At 39.9% G+C, this 15,865-nt stretch overlaps 1 protein-coding gene across 2 annotated transcripts in view; it reads right to left on the bottom strand.

The window, feature by feature from the left end:
• Positions 1–15,865, bottom strand: part of slc1a7a (solute carrier family 1 member 7a) — a gene marked incomplete at both ends in the record, with an annotated part of 51,513 nt that overhangs the window by 23,532 nt on the left and 12,116 nt on the right. For both annotated transcript variants that reach the window (XM_080034649.1, XM_080034650.1), the window contains one exon: positions 6,249–6,464. In XM_080034649.1, the coding sequence (XP_079890775.1) occupies positions 6,249–6,464 (216 nt within the window). The remainder of the gene's footprint in view (positions 1–6,248; positions 6,465–15,865) is intronic.

Here is a 15,865-nt window from a genome sequence, read left to right as displayed (position 1 = left end):
CACATTGGTTGTTTTTTGTTTACAAGTGTCTTATTGGGCTGGTCCCTTCATATCTATGTGTTTACATGTCCACAAACAAATGTAGCTATGGTTTGCGTTCTAGGGATGTGTTACAGATGTTGGTACCCAGAGCTAGAATTGAGTTAGGGAAAAAGGCCTTTAAATATGCTGCGCCTTCTGCCTGGAACACTGTGCAAAAGCAGCTGAAGCTGCCGGAGCTGGTCACCTTGGGAGAATTCAAAGGAATCCTGAAGGACAGAGAAGATAGTTCTCTTGGTCAATGCAATTGTTTGTAAAGCTATTTTCTGATAACGGCCGGGTTTATTCATTCATCTGTCACCAGTTTATTTATTTAATTTTTAACTGTACTCATTTCAATCTTCATATAGTCTTGTCCCTGATCTTGTATTGTACTTTACCTGACGTTGAATGTGGTGTATGAGAATTGTGGTTGATTGTTCTTATTGTATCATGGTTCTGCCTTCTTGGCCAGGTCATTCTTGAAAAAGAGATGGTGTGGAAAAACTTCGAAGTGGAAGTGTGAATGGTGGTGAGTTTATGTGTCTGCTCTGTGAACGTGACCAGTTGGGAGGGTCCTCATAGTTTCTTATAGCCTACTGTGAGCTGGGATAGGGCTCATTATGGATATTGTATCAATATATACAGTATATATATGGACGATTGGGGGGAGATACATAGGCTACTGATAATAACTGTAGTGCTGTCACATGGAAGAGGAGAATGCTAACAACTTAAAACACCATTAGTGTACATGTTGGCATAATAATTCCATGAGAGAGAGAGAGAGAGAGAGAGAGAGAGAGAGAGAGAGAGAGAGAGAGAGAGAGAGAGAGAGAGAGAGAGAGAGAGAGGGAGAGAGGGAGAGAGAGAGGTCTCTTACTGTACTACTGCAAGGCGGCTGTAGATCAGGTCTACTTAAAAACAAGATACTCAAACCGTATTGAGGAACATTCCTGTTAATAAAGCTATTTATAATAATATAGCACTACATAGAAATAAAGTCAGTTTATTAATAATAATAATGGACTTAATGGGAAAGGGTTAAAATGGTTTATGACGATGAAAACTAATAATATATAATAATGCAAATCTCATATATATAAAACCATATAAGCTGTAACAAAATAAAACAATAATTAAGTAGAATATCATTTGAAGATTAATACGGATTACACAGAAATAAAATGACCTTAACTCAACTTCAACAAAATTGAAGCAATGATTCAAACTACAGTTAAATTCATATTACAACATAACAACACCATCAGTCTATCTGAAACAGTTTTTTGTCTAAGACAAGGCCAACTTTAATGAGCACTTGATAATCTACTGAATTTGTATTGGGTAATTCATGTCAGATCATGTAATTGCATTGGATTGGTATTTAATTATCTGACCAGTGCTTCAAGGGCAAATTGATTTGAAGGTGTTTTTCTCGAAAATGTGCAGTATAGATTGAATTAACAGGGGCAAAGTTAGTACTTTCAGTGGAGTGACCAACCATGAGTGCAATATGGAGCACCTTTTGTATGTGGTTTGTACCTTTAAAACTACCGGCTGTTGAATGAGATACAATATGTAGCATACTGTATACATTTAGGAGTGTTTGTCAGTCACAGCAGAATCAGTATTGCATTAGCACTGGCTTTAGATTCCTCGTCATCGCAGAGCTCAAACCATAATCGAATCTCAGACAGCACATTTCAGATACAGAAGGATTAAAAGGCGTGTTGTATTTTACAGCTGGTGCAGTCAACCGAGTGATTGAAAGACATATGGCAAAGATATACAGGGATAATATGGCGCAACTAACTGGACTTTAGTGAGTATCCTGCACGGATTTGCCCACTTTGCCATTCAGCAGCCCTTCCTGTGTCTAAAACAGAGCAAAGCAGGCTAATGACCCACTCTAACCCCAGCGGCCCTAATACATCCAAGTATGCACATATTCATTTACTGTGTCCATTGCACGCACACACACACACACACACACACACACACACACACACACACACACACACACACACACACACACACACACACACACACACACACACACACACACACAAAAGCATGCATGACTGCTGCGGACAGTCGGGCCCATTTGTGAATGTACCGATACACTATGCCTGCAGGATAGCTAAATGCTGTAAAGAAGCTTTGCGAGATAAATCCAAAGCACAGCTGTGCTCTGTAAAACACAAAGTCAAATAAGCCCCACCCCCCCTCCCACACTCGCACACACACACACACACACACACACACACACACACACACACACACACACACACACACACACACACACACACACACACACACACACACACACACACACACACACACACACACACACACACCCTGAGATTCCGTAAACATAAGAGCTTCACCTCGGTCACATGATCAGCACACAGTTGGATTTATGGTCTTTTTTGAATTGTGATAGATTTTACTATCACGGGTAACACTTTACAATAAGGTACACAAACAAAGAGTAGCTACCCCTTTAAAAAGGGTAGTTTACCTTTTAAAAAGGTTAGTTTACCTTTCAAAAAGGGTTAGTTTACCTTTCAAAAAAGGTTAGTTTACCTTTCAAAAAAGGGTAGTTTACCTTTCAAAAAAGGTTAGTTTACCTTTCAAAAAGGGTAGTTTACCTTTCAAAAAAGTAAAAAGGTAAACTACCCTTTTTGAAAGGTAAACTAACCTTTTTTGAAAGGTAAACTTACCTTTTGAAAAGGTAAACTACCCTTTTTAAAAGGGTAGCTACTCTTTTTTTGTGTACCTTATTGTAAAGTGTTACCCGTGATAGTAAAATCTATCACAATTCAGTTACCCTATCACGTATATTAAATTATATCACAATATATTTAAAGCACTACCAAAATCAACAGAGGATGAAAATATCACTAACTTTTGGACGACTCAACATACATTATTTTTTAATTAAATACACATCTTGGAGAGTTTTCATGAAGTTTTTCTTAATAGTTATTTTTGCGTTAAAACAGCATCATAAACTTCAATATTGGTGTGGTGGGTTCAGCAGTTCAGCAGCTCTCTGGTTGACTTTAGCCCACTGACCGACATTCACACTGACACAGTGGCTCCCCGGGCCTCACCGTCATGTTTCCGACTGCATGACAAGACCCAGGTTCACCTCAAACACACCTTCAGCAGCGCTAATTAGCTTAGCGCAATAACCGAGTGGTACACGAGGCTTGAAACTTTGGGTTCTTACCTCAGCCATTTCACCACTTCAGTCTAAATGAAACAACACGCAGAGCAGGACGTTGACATATCACTCGTGTTTTGAAACACCTTCAAATTAACCCTCATGCAGACCTCGCACCATTTTCTGCCATTCGGCCTTTTTTTTTGTTTTGTATTTTGAATAACTTTGGCTGTGCTTATGTTAGCCTAATACATTTTGTCCAGGGTTAATTTTTATGCAGATAATTTCTGAATTTCTACTCAGCAACTTAATAGCACCTATAATAAAGGCAGGACATTTTTTTGTTACACTTGACACCCTCAGACCATTTTCTGCCGTCATTCACTTCCATTCAAAACGGCCGTTTTTTCAAAATTTGATCCTGCTGACAAAGCAGCATAAAATATATTTTTCTATTATTTTGTGCTTTCATCCTTGACAAAAGGCATCAGAATTTGTGATTTTCACCCCAACTACTAGTTGGTGCCCTTTGGGTATATTTTACATGGGGTTGAATGACAGGCTATTTTCCTGGTTTTCAGTCCTGCAATATTGTTGCCCCCCAAAGGTCAATGTCAAAAAATATTTCAACCTAAATGGTGGTGATGTGTTGGTAGGGATACCAGTGTGTGGTGTACGTATATGTAGATATTGAGAAATTATGGTTTGTGTGTGTGTGTACAGACAGCCAAACTTAAAACACCCAAACTTGTATGTAAAAAATGGCTCAATTTGAAAGCATTAAAATCTGTAAAAACTTATCTTTTTCAAACCATAGCCATGTTGACAGACATATGTAAATGTGATGATATTAGGCATGCATCCCAAACTTAAGACACCAAAATTCCACTTTTTACCCCCACTTAGCTGAATTATTCATTTACTTCACCTTTTACTGATAAGTCAAAATGCTCCCTCAAACAAAACAAGAAAAACACATGATTTTTTATCATTTTTGTAATTTTTTAGAGTTGCAGACCTATACATAAAAAAAATGAGCAACTCATGAAAGGTTAGGGTCCATATGGATACCTAAGGGTTGTGTCTGTGTGTTTGTTGTGAAATTATTGTGTGTGTGTGTATGTGTGTGTCTTTGTGTGCTTCCATATATATGCAGCTAAAAGGTGCTATTTTGGGTCTTTCAAGTGGCTGCTCACCCAGCATGCACAAAAGTTCACTGAGACTCTCCCAAAACTGTGTGTGTGTGTGTGTGTGTGTGTGTGTGTGTGTGTGTGTGTGTGTGTGTGTGTGTGTGTGTGTGTGTGTGTGTGTGTGTGTGTGTGTGTGTGTGTGTGTGTGTGTGTGTGTGCGTAATAAGGCCACATTTGTTGTGGTAAAACAAATAATTTTTAGTAGTTTATATAGATTGTATTCATGTGGATAAGAATGAAGAACAGCTCAGAGCCTCTTTGATAATGCAAAATCCTTCGTAAATACTCTTTGAAGTGATGCGCACTCCTGCATCTTGCAGCGCTACAAAGATGCCGATGAAGTGAAAACAAAAGTCTGGGAAAGTCTGGGTTTGTTTACACAGGTGCAACATTGACCAATGTTTTAAGTATGGGTGTAGGGCACACTGCTCATTTACAGCATGGCCAAGCATTACCAATGTCACAGACACATTTGCAAAAATTGCCAGCCAAGTGTGTTCCTCTTCCATTGAATGTCTTTTTCTCACTCTCGCTCTCTCTCTCACACACAAACAAACACACACACACACACACTCACTCATGCTCACACACAAACGCACACACACACACTCACTCATGCTCACGCACTCACAAACGCGCGCGCACACACACACACACACACACACACTTTTGGGAGTGTCAGTGAACTTTTGGGTGAGCAGCCACCTGAAAGCCCCAAAATAGCACCTTTTAGCTGCATATATATCTATTCTAGCCTGTTCTACTGTTCGATTTATGTTTTTTGTGATATAAATGTTGTTGTTTCTCAAAAACTAAAAATGCAAGAATGTCAATCTTTTTGTTGATCATTAATAGATCCTATCTCGTAAACATCCACACAAAAAAATCCATCTTGCATCTATTGTATGGAAAGGGTTCAGCTATTATCATTTTGATATATAGAAAAAGTGTCATTTCATCACAAAAACTAGCCTGAAAAGGGTAAAAAACAATGAAAAATCAATGAATATCAAATATGAATGTACAGAGCACAAGTGGGGTAAATGGTTTATAAAAAAAAAAGTAAAAAAAAACATTATTGTATAGTGTTTTCATGGCAGTTAATTGGGAGTGGCTTCTTGTGGCCGCGAGGGTCTCAAGTGTAACAATTTATTTGCATCTGAGCATGCGCAAAAACTAAACATGCCTCAAAAATTTTTTTTGTGTAAATCATTCATATGCCCTAGACTCTAGTTATTCCACTTAAAAAAATCAACTCTGCATCTATTATATATATATAAAAAAAAAATCTTTGTTTTTAGGGGGAAAAAAATACTGACTTTGACACAAAAACAATCATTTTAAGCATTAAAAGCAAATGGAAATCAACTAATATTAAATATGTATGTACAGAGCACAAGTGGGGTAAATGTTTGTAAAAAAAAAAGTAAAAAAAAACATTATTGTATGAGGTTTTTATGGAAGTTAATTGGGAGTGGCTTCTTGTGGCCGCGAGGGTGTCAAGTGTAACAAAAAAGTAAGGGTGGCACAAGGGTTAAGGTGTTTTGAATTACAATTATATTTACTCTGAGTGTCTAGAATTAATTTCTTTCTTCTGTCTGCTTTCAAAAATGCTGTAGTCCATATCTGTTCCTTGTATTTGCAAATTTGAAGTGAAATGAGACCATATTTTTATGCATTTTCTTTTTACTTTATTTTAAATTATATCATATGAATTTGTAAAAAATCTGACTAACTTTTACATCTTGTGAGTGTGAAAAGGTGGTTCTGTGAACGTTACTCATGCCCCTTGCATCCAGATGATGAGATGCTATACTCAGCTAAGCGATACTGAGCAGTGTAACAGGGGAAAGGTGGCTGTCTCTTACCGAATGAGATCCAGCAGAGCATCAGCAGAGCTGGTCATTGGCTTGGCGTTTTCCTCGTTGCCCTCCTTCTGAGCGGCTCCGCCCGGGTGGATGATGTAGACCATGAGGATGCCCACTACCACGGCAACAAAGGTGGTCCAAAGGTAGTAGGAGATGGTCATGATGCCCAGGCGGCTGGAGCACTTGGCATCCAGGGCAGCTAGACCTGACATCAAACTGAGACACAGAGGGGAAGCAGATGAAAAAACATGAGGGAGGGAGAGTTTAATGTTAGAAATCGAGAAGGACTTTTTGAGACCACTTCTAAAGAGCTTGCTGCCTTTGTTTGTACTTCAATTTTCAGTTTTGAATACAAAAGTGATTGAAGAGGCAGACTGAATACAAATGTCAGCTCATTGGCATGCTCTATGTAGCAGATATTCAGCGTACTCATTTAGTCTTTAATTTCTCTCCAAGCATTAATGAAGCAGAGAAAAAAGTGGTACTGATTTGCACAATTTAGCCGCAGGAAAGCAAATATCAGTGATTCTTGAGAAGCGGGACAAAAGACCGTCTTGCAATGGTAACTGCTGTTATGTTTAAAAATAAAAATATTTAAAATTGTAGATGTTATTAGGGATTGATAATATCATGTCTGGAACACAATTATCCCCTTAAATTTAAATGTATCATTTAAGGGGATACATTTTGTCATATATTTATTATGTCAAATATATGACACTTTTTATGTTATCAAAAGCAACACTTAATAATCTCCCATATGAATAGAAAATTGTTTTTCTACAACACATTCATGTTTTACAAGGTTTCTAAGTTTGTCAACACCGTCAGACAATGCATTAAAATGTAATAAAATCAGGCAAAATAAAGGGCAGCTGTCACTATGTAGGACCTCTTGTCACATTCTACCTCTGCAGAGTAAATCAGAGTAGGACAGGCTCTGTTACAGTGGCTTGCAAAAGTATTCATACCCCTTGAAATGTTCCACATTTTGTCACGTTACAACCACATACGTACATTTATTTTAATTGGATTTTATGTGATACACCAACACAAGGTGGCGCAACATTGTGAAGTGGAATGAAAATGAAACGTGGTTTTACATTTTTTTTTTATAAATAAAAAACAGAAAAGTGTGGCGTGCAAAAGTATTCAGCCCCCTGAGTCAATGCTTTGTAGAACCACTTATCGCTGTAATTACAGCTGCAAATCTATTGGAGTATTTCTCTCCCAGCTTTGCACATCTACAGACTGATATTTATTGCCCATTCTTCTTTGCAAAATAGCTTGAACTACAGATTGAGCATAAGATTGGATGGAGAGCGTCTGTCAACAGCAATTTTGAAGTCTTTCTCAATATTCTCAATTGTTTTTAGGTCTGGACTTTGACTGGGCCATTCAAACACATGCCTATGCTTTGATTTAAACCATTCCATTGTAAATCTGGCTGTACGTTTAGGGTAGTTGTCCTTCCGGAAGGTGAACCTCTGGCCCAGTCTCAAGTCTTTTGCAGACTCTAACAGGTTTTATGCCCTGTATTTGGCTCCATCCATCTTCCCATCAACTCTAAGCAGCTTCCCTCTACCTGCTGATGAAAAGCATCCCCATAGCATGATGCTGCCACCACCATGTTTCATGGTGGGATGGTGTGTATATGATTTGCAGTGTTAGTTTTCCACCACACTTTGCATTTTGCATTAAGGCCAACAACTTCAATTTTGATCTCATCTGCACAGAGCACCTTCCTCCAATCCTTGCCAAAAGCCATGCATAGTCAGATGAGACCAAACGTACTGCAACACTCATAAACATAATAACCACACAGGACAGTTATTTGCATTTAAATTGAATGTTTTGAGCTGTCCTCATGCCCAGAGATGTTTGCACTGGCATGGTAACCTTCTCTGTATATGTATTTTTTTGAAACAGCATATGTTTTTATTTATATACACAAAAGGCACTCCTTTTAATGCAGACAATTCAGGAAGATGTGTGGCAAAGTGTGGGAAGACGTTGAAATGGCAGCATAGAGCAAAAAGGTGGAGCCAGAGAAAGCATATAGAGAAATATTTACTTGGTCCAAGATTTTGCTCCCTACTCAAATTGTAATCTTGTTTGACTTGGCAAGTGTTGGGACAGGGCTGCTCAATCTCTCCGTGCAGCCACCGCCTGCCCTGCACTGAGCCTCACCCTGACCATCCAACCTGTCATCATCATCATCCCTGAAACGCACAGCAGATTGCCTGAATCTCCTTTCTGCTCAATGTTTGCACATTCTAAACATATCTAATCTTATTTTTCAGTCTGCGACGACTGACACAGTTTTGAAAGATGCAGAAAAGTGTGAAAACAAGGAGGGAAAGGTATATGTTTATTTGGTCTGTGTGTGATAGTGGACCATCCATTTACCCATAAGTGATGGACTACAAGTATGAAATTGGTTCAGAAAAGATCTCTGAACACCTGATTGGAAAAAATGAAATTGGTTGAAAATGCGAATAATTTCCTCCCTGTAGAGGCCTTTAAAAAATGATTGAGTTTTTTTTATTACCATGCTGCCACAAAAATGACATCCTTGAACAAGAAATAAAGCCACTTTGGACTGGAGTGAGTGTGATGGGAATTTGCACATAACTAAGGGGCATGTGCTAGGTGCGATTACGACTAAAAGAGATATCTTAAAGTCATGACACTTTTTGGACAAAAAAAATCAAGCATTTGTTTCTTCTGTTTCCATGGTGAATCATGTTATCAGCGATCCATTGACTATGGCTTTTACACACGCGATCAACCCAGAGTGAACACGCTCAGAGTTGATTGACCCAACGCTGATCCACTGTTCTGAAACCGAAAACCCAGAGTTGCGCAGGATTAAACCCAGAGTTTGTAAAACCTGCTACCTGAAACAGGGCTCTGGACTGCCACCACTGTTTACATTTTTACATTTTGGTTATGCACAACGGCACACTTTCTTGGATTTGCACAATTCCATTTTAGTTTATTTTAACTCAAATTTGTTGTTTTACCTAGTTGCTGCTCTTCTATTTGCCTTGTATATTGCATATTTTCATATAAATTGTATATTCTGTATTGTTGCTCCTTTTTCTATTTTACTTGTATATTGCATATTTTCATGTTTCTTTCTTGGCATTCAGTCTGTGGAAAACAAAGGAAGAATTTCATTGTATGACTGAGAACAAGTTTCTTATTGTGCATATGACAATAAACACTTGGAATCTTTGAATCTTGAACCTTGAAATGAAATTATTATTGCATGAAGCAGAAGCAAGTGGCCCTTATTAGCAGGGATGTGATTACCCACCCCTATGATTTGAATTCTCATCACACATATAACAGACTGCTGCAAATGGATAGACGTGCAAAGTATAATTATTCCATCCCCCACGTTTTTCCTCTCTATCAAACATACTGTAAAAGCTCTTATAATTGACCCAGCTTTCTAGTTTTGTTTGTTTTGGCTTGACCTGCATTTGCTGTTATGGTGATATTGTGAATTGCTGCACCAAAAAGAAAAGTGTAAATAAACCTTTCCCCCTTCAGTATACTGGGCAAATAGTGTAGATGCAGCAGTGATAACTAAGTGGCTTGCCATGCACTGGTCAGGGATTAGATGACTTCCAGCTAGGAAAATCTGAACTTCATAAATAAGTGGCGAAGTACATAAATACAGCTGATGTGTGTTGACAGCAAAACAGCACATCACTTGTCTGGGAAATGGCAGAACAATAAGGAACGGGTTTGAAATTTGCTGGGTTGTATGTCAAGAGGTCTGGTGCAAAATTTACTCCAGAAACTGCGGCCAGGAGATCAAAAATGGAGAAAATGACATGACAACATTTCTTTTTATCTCAGGCCAAATGATTAAAATCAGTTTCTGAATCATCTGCTGATTATTTTGAAGTTTAAAAATTTAATTTTTGATCCTTTACTTTGGGTCATTTCTCATATGTTGTGTATTTAATTGCACTGCATAGGATAAACGGTAGATGGTAAAGGGCTAAATTAAAATAATTAGTGTTTTGTAATAAATCACATCCAGTGACAGATAAAAACACATTATCATACACAAGTTCAAAATCATTGAATATCTCCCAACGGTCCGTATTGTGTGTGCTGAATAAAAAATCCACAGCCTAGGCTCTGTAAATGGGCATGTTGCTAGCTAAGGTGGGTCCCTTTGTTTACATAGCCTACCCTTTGTTGACTTACTAGTTAACAGAGCCTATAGGCTTTTTATGAACAGATTTTTTCTTCAGCGCGCACACAGTACAGATAGGCAGCAGATCGTGAGGAGATACTCACTGATTCTGACAAAATATTATTTTGACAAAAAGTGATCTCCAGAATCGCTTTCTCTACCTTTAAGCTCTGTTACTGGTCCCCACCGAGTCCTGATGAAAATATCTGGCTGTTATGCTGCTACATTTTTATCAGTTATTTGCTTACTTCGCCTTTATGCTGTTTGGGGCAGGACAGGTTGTATACAATGGGTTCTGGACAATCAAAACAATGAGCGGGAAGACACTAAACAACTGGTGGAGTTGAGAGGAACTTCAGAGTAGGGAAGGATTCTCCCTGGGTGCGTCACTACAAACAATGTCATAATATACTGATATACTGCTGTGAACAACAACAGTAAAACAGTTACTTTTCGGGTAGCTTTTCTAACTTCAAACAGTTTTCAAGGTATCCAATTTTCCTGTTAAGACAGTTTGTTAATTCACTTATGAGAATATACCTTAGAAAATGTTCACTACTCAGTCTCTGACACAACCAAAATTACATAGTTCAGTGCAGCTTTAATTATTTATCTACTAGTGACCTATTATTATGGCCTGTGAAAGAGGAGTCACAAGTTATGTGATCTCTCCTCCCCCCGTTAATTATCTTGGACACGTTAGACGGACAGATAGTTGGTATAACATTGTGCTGAATTAAAACGTAAATTATGAATACATAATTAATCGATACATCAATGTTTTTTTGATGAGCAATGTAAAAAAAATTATTTCCTTGCACAGTAAAATGCTTATTTGCTTCTTATTGACAGGAAGTGGGCTCTGGATACAGAAAGTATCTTCACTGACTTCTCTGTTATTTTCTCTGATATATCTGAGTAAAGGTGGGATGTGTACAGCTGCCTCGATTTTGAGGTTTCGAGCACACATTCAGCAGATCTGCCCAAGGTTTTTGGACCATATGGGGCTTACAGTCCTCCATGTTGCACCTTCGCTGGGCAAGAGCATTACACTAATCCTTAGTCCAGATGAAAAAAAGATGGCTGAAGCTCCTTGACGAAGGGTTATCCATGACATCCATGACATGTGGTATGGACACTGTGGCCATTGTTGAAGCAGCCCGGGTCATGACAGGCCACACTGATGTTCTGCTTCATGGCAGCTTCAACGAGGACTGATCCAGGATTATTGAAAGTCTCAAGAGGTCACACTCTATACCAACGTCTATGATTCAGCAAACAGTAGGTGTGGAAAGGAGAGTTTCTAGAAACAGCTCTGAAAACTAAACTACATTTTAAAATATATAGGCTTTGTATATTATATCAGGAGCCTGGGACATTTTCATTAACTGGCCGCAACATGGAATAAATGATAATTTAAATATATTGGCCATCACAGGAAATCCTCCCTGCCCCCACTGTAGGCTACACCGTGTGTGTTTATCTGTCTCTTTCTCTCTTGAGATTAAGAAAAACCAATTCACTATAAACCTCTTGTTCCTGGGCTGCCTGACCTGCCGAACCGAACAAAAGCATGGCACAGACATTGCTGTCTGATTCCCGGGAAGGGCAGAATAACAATGACATAAGACAACATTAAAAACAAACCTAGCAATCAATACTGACACAGCATGCTGCCAATGGTATGTTTTCTATATTATTATATCACAGGACTACACTCTGTGTTCCGTGTTTTTCAAATCTCAAGGAAGTCAGAAATCTCATGCAGATCCTCATTTTACATTTTTAGTTTATTTAAAGACTTATTTCTCATGGGCAATTTAAAAGTGGCACCTTGCGCAAATGTTTTGTTGCAGAGGCGTGGTGAGGTAATGACTCATCTGGGCTATCTGGTGCAGTGCTGGAGCTTGATTAGCTAACTATTAGCTATTAACCCGCCCTCCCCTCATTATTTTTTGCTTCGTTCACCACACAGACATATTATAAGAGGTTTGCCACAAAGTATTATTAGTGTTTCACAATTGTACACAATTTTGGTCAATAGCAAAGTGATTGAAAATAAAGCTCAGTAGCTTGGCATGGTCACTAATTGGTCTTGTACAATCGAGTTCTCATGACGGTTTAACTCATGGCAGTTATTACACTGACAGAAGAATGTTAAACACAAATTGAAGGCCAAACACACTTCAGCAACGTGATGGCCACAACTGTGGCATAATGAGCACATTCCACAGCCTGTCGTGAGCTATTGCTTAAATATATATTTGTGTGTGTGTGTGTGTGTGTGTGTGTGTGTGTGTGTGTGTGTGTGGTCATGAAACTGGACGCTATCAGACAGGTGGCCCTGGCAAAGATGCAACACCTCTTTGCAAACATCCACATACCACAAAATGTCCTACGGGACATGAACAATAAAACAGTCCAGGCTGTCAGGAAATGGCTAGGGCTGAATTCTCATTCTACCAGAGACATCATCTTCCTCTCACATAAAGAGGGGGGGTTGGGTGTCCCAAACGTGGAATGGGTATACACTGCCACCAGGCTGTCACACCTCATCCGAATGCTCAACAATGACAATGCCACAGTCAGAGAGCTAGCCAGAGCCTCCCTGCTGCTGGACCTCGGGAAGAGGAAGGTGCCCCTGGCCCCAGCAGGCCAGGACAGCTTCCTGGGCTTCAGTAGGAAGAGGAGCGGGAAACTGGACACACAGGCTGCAAGCTTTGGAGTCCGGTCGGACTGGCCGGACCTAAATGATCTGTGCAACAGAATGACAGTTAAACTGGAATGGACACAACATAACTCACACACAGCACCACAGCCATCTGATGCAGTTGTCACAGACTCATCTGTAACAGTCAAGGCTACTGTCAATTACAATGAGGAAAAACACACACTACAGAACACAACAGCTAGGAGACTCCTCCTCCACGTAAAGCAAGCAGAGACCAAACAACACTGGACTGGACTCAGAATGCAGGGGAAGCTAGCATGCCTGGGGCCTGTTTCAGGTAGCTGGTTTTACATACTCTGGGTTTAATCATACGCTCTGAGTTGGTTAACTCAGAGCGCAGGGTTGATAAGCAACTCTGGGTTTTCGGTTACAGAACAGTGGATCAGCGTTGGGTTAATCAACTCTGAGCGTGTTCACTCTGGGTGGAGCGTGTGCATAAAAGCCATCGTCAATGGATCGCTGATAACATGATTCACCATGGAAACAGAAGAAACAAATGCGTGATCCTCCCACTTCTCCACTTCTCAAAAAAAGAAAAAAAAACTTCTCCGCTCCTCCCACTGGAGTTAGAAATATTAACGAATGAGTTTATGGTAGCCTATGGAGAAGAATTAACGGGTATATTGTCACATAACTCTGATCTAATCTCCTCGGCAATTCAGAAAAAAACAGAGCAATCATTTCGCTTCCGTATGAGAAGCCATAGTCTATTTTAAAAAGTTACGCATATCAGCAGTAAAGTAATAAAGCTGGCGCGGCACAGCATTTCTGACAGTGTTTTATATTCGCTGTATTTGGGAAGCTGTAGCCTAATAGCCCACTGTGCAGTAAACAGACTGTCGCTTCTTTTAAATGGGGAGTGAAAGACATTAACGTCTGACACATAAGGTGACAGTTTCCATTGAAGAGCCTGATTGATTTATTATCAGATCCATTTTCCTCAAGTGATCACAGTTTAAATTATTATATAATTATTTATATAATTTTTATATTCATATTAGGCTATAATATGAATATAAAAGGGCTCGTCTGTGACTTTAGGATCGCACAAGTGAACAGTAACAATCGCGTGCAGCCGCAGCGTTACATGAATCCACCTGACATAAATCTGTTCAGTGGCACAGACGTTAAAAAGCATACAATACAAATATGTTTATTAATCTGAATGTAGAGCATGTCACGATGTGTAAGGTGGCCGCCTTTATGAACGGACCGAGGGCTGAGAACAAGGCTACTGATCAGATAAATGATCGGTCAAACGTAAAATCATCAGGAAATGATAAAAACATCCCGATGGAGATTTCTGTGGAGTGATTTTGCTTCAAACTGTACAGGGACGCGTGTGACAGTGACACTCCTTCTTCAGTCGGAGCTGCAGCGTAAAGTGAAAACAAACTCAGGGTAGGTCTAACCACCTATCCAGCAGGTTAGACCCACGGCGTATGTTGCCGCAGTAACTGACTCTCGGTTGCATTGAACCTGCTACCTGAAACGGAAAACCCAGAGTTTCCACCAACTCAGAGCGAACAAACTCCGGGTTGCCTCAAAACCAGCTACCTGAAACAGGCCCCTGGACTTTGCCAACCACTCTGCTTCACACTCCATGTACACAAATGCTGCTGTCGGTGAGGACATCCTCTGCTTCACAGCTAAAGCCAGACTGCAGGTGCTACCTACTAAATACAACCTGGCACTATGGTACCCTGCACACAACCATCCATACTGTATAATGCACTCAGACCATCAACTTGAATCTGTTGCTCATATTGTAAATGGCTGTACTATGTACAAAGGACTTTATATTGCACGCCACGACCGAATTGTCGATCTGATAGCTAGCGCTGTAAAGAAAGTATTGGCAGAAAATGTGACCATGTACAAACATTCTCGTATTATGCCGGAGTGGTTCAACAGCTCTACTGATGTGTTCTGTAACATCCCTAACACCCCGGATGTTGTGTTTCTGGACAGAGCCAGTAGGCAGGTGCTGCTGCTTGAAGTAGGCTGTGTGTACGATCTGTACATGGACATTGCCTTTAGTGATAAAATCATGAAGTACCAGCTCATTCTGTCCAAACTAAGTGAACTGGGCTATCAAAGCAAACAGGTGGTGTTGATCTTTGGCAGCTTGGGGCATGTCCACCATCTTGTTTTCACTGGGTTAAGGCTGGCAGGGCTCTCCAGCAGGACATCCAAACAGCTGTCAAAGTTCTGCTCCATATCAGCGGTGACAGGCAGCCTGGCAGTGTGGCGCAGGAGATGTTTTTTATTCCCTTGAACACTGTCCTATCTCATTTCTGGAAATATTTGAATCCTGTCTGTTGTAATGTGATTGGTGGACTCAAATAAAGAATTAAAATGTGTGTGTGTGTGTGTGTGTGTGTGTGTGTGTGTGTGTGTGTGTGTGTGTGTGTGTGTGTGCGTGTGTGTATATGTTCTCAAAACTCAAAACCCTGTCAACAACCTGAAGGACACACTGAATGCCATGTGTGAGATATGGCATTCAGCTTAAGGTCGCACATGGAAGGAGTGAGGACACACACACACACACACACACACACACACACACACACACACACACACACACACACACACACACACACACACACACACACACACACACACACACACACACACACACATACACATTGAAATACAATTCTGGAA

The sequence above is a fragment of the Ammodytes marinus genome (assembly GCF_949987685.1).
Source record: "Ammodytes marinus genome assembly, chromosome: 9".
In the NCBI taxonomy this organism is placed as follows: domain Eukaryota; kingdom Metazoa; phylum Chordata; class Actinopteri; order Uranoscopiformes; family Ammodytidae; genus Ammodytes; species Ammodytes marinus.
This window is presented reverse-complemented; position numbering and strand designations above follow the sequence as displayed.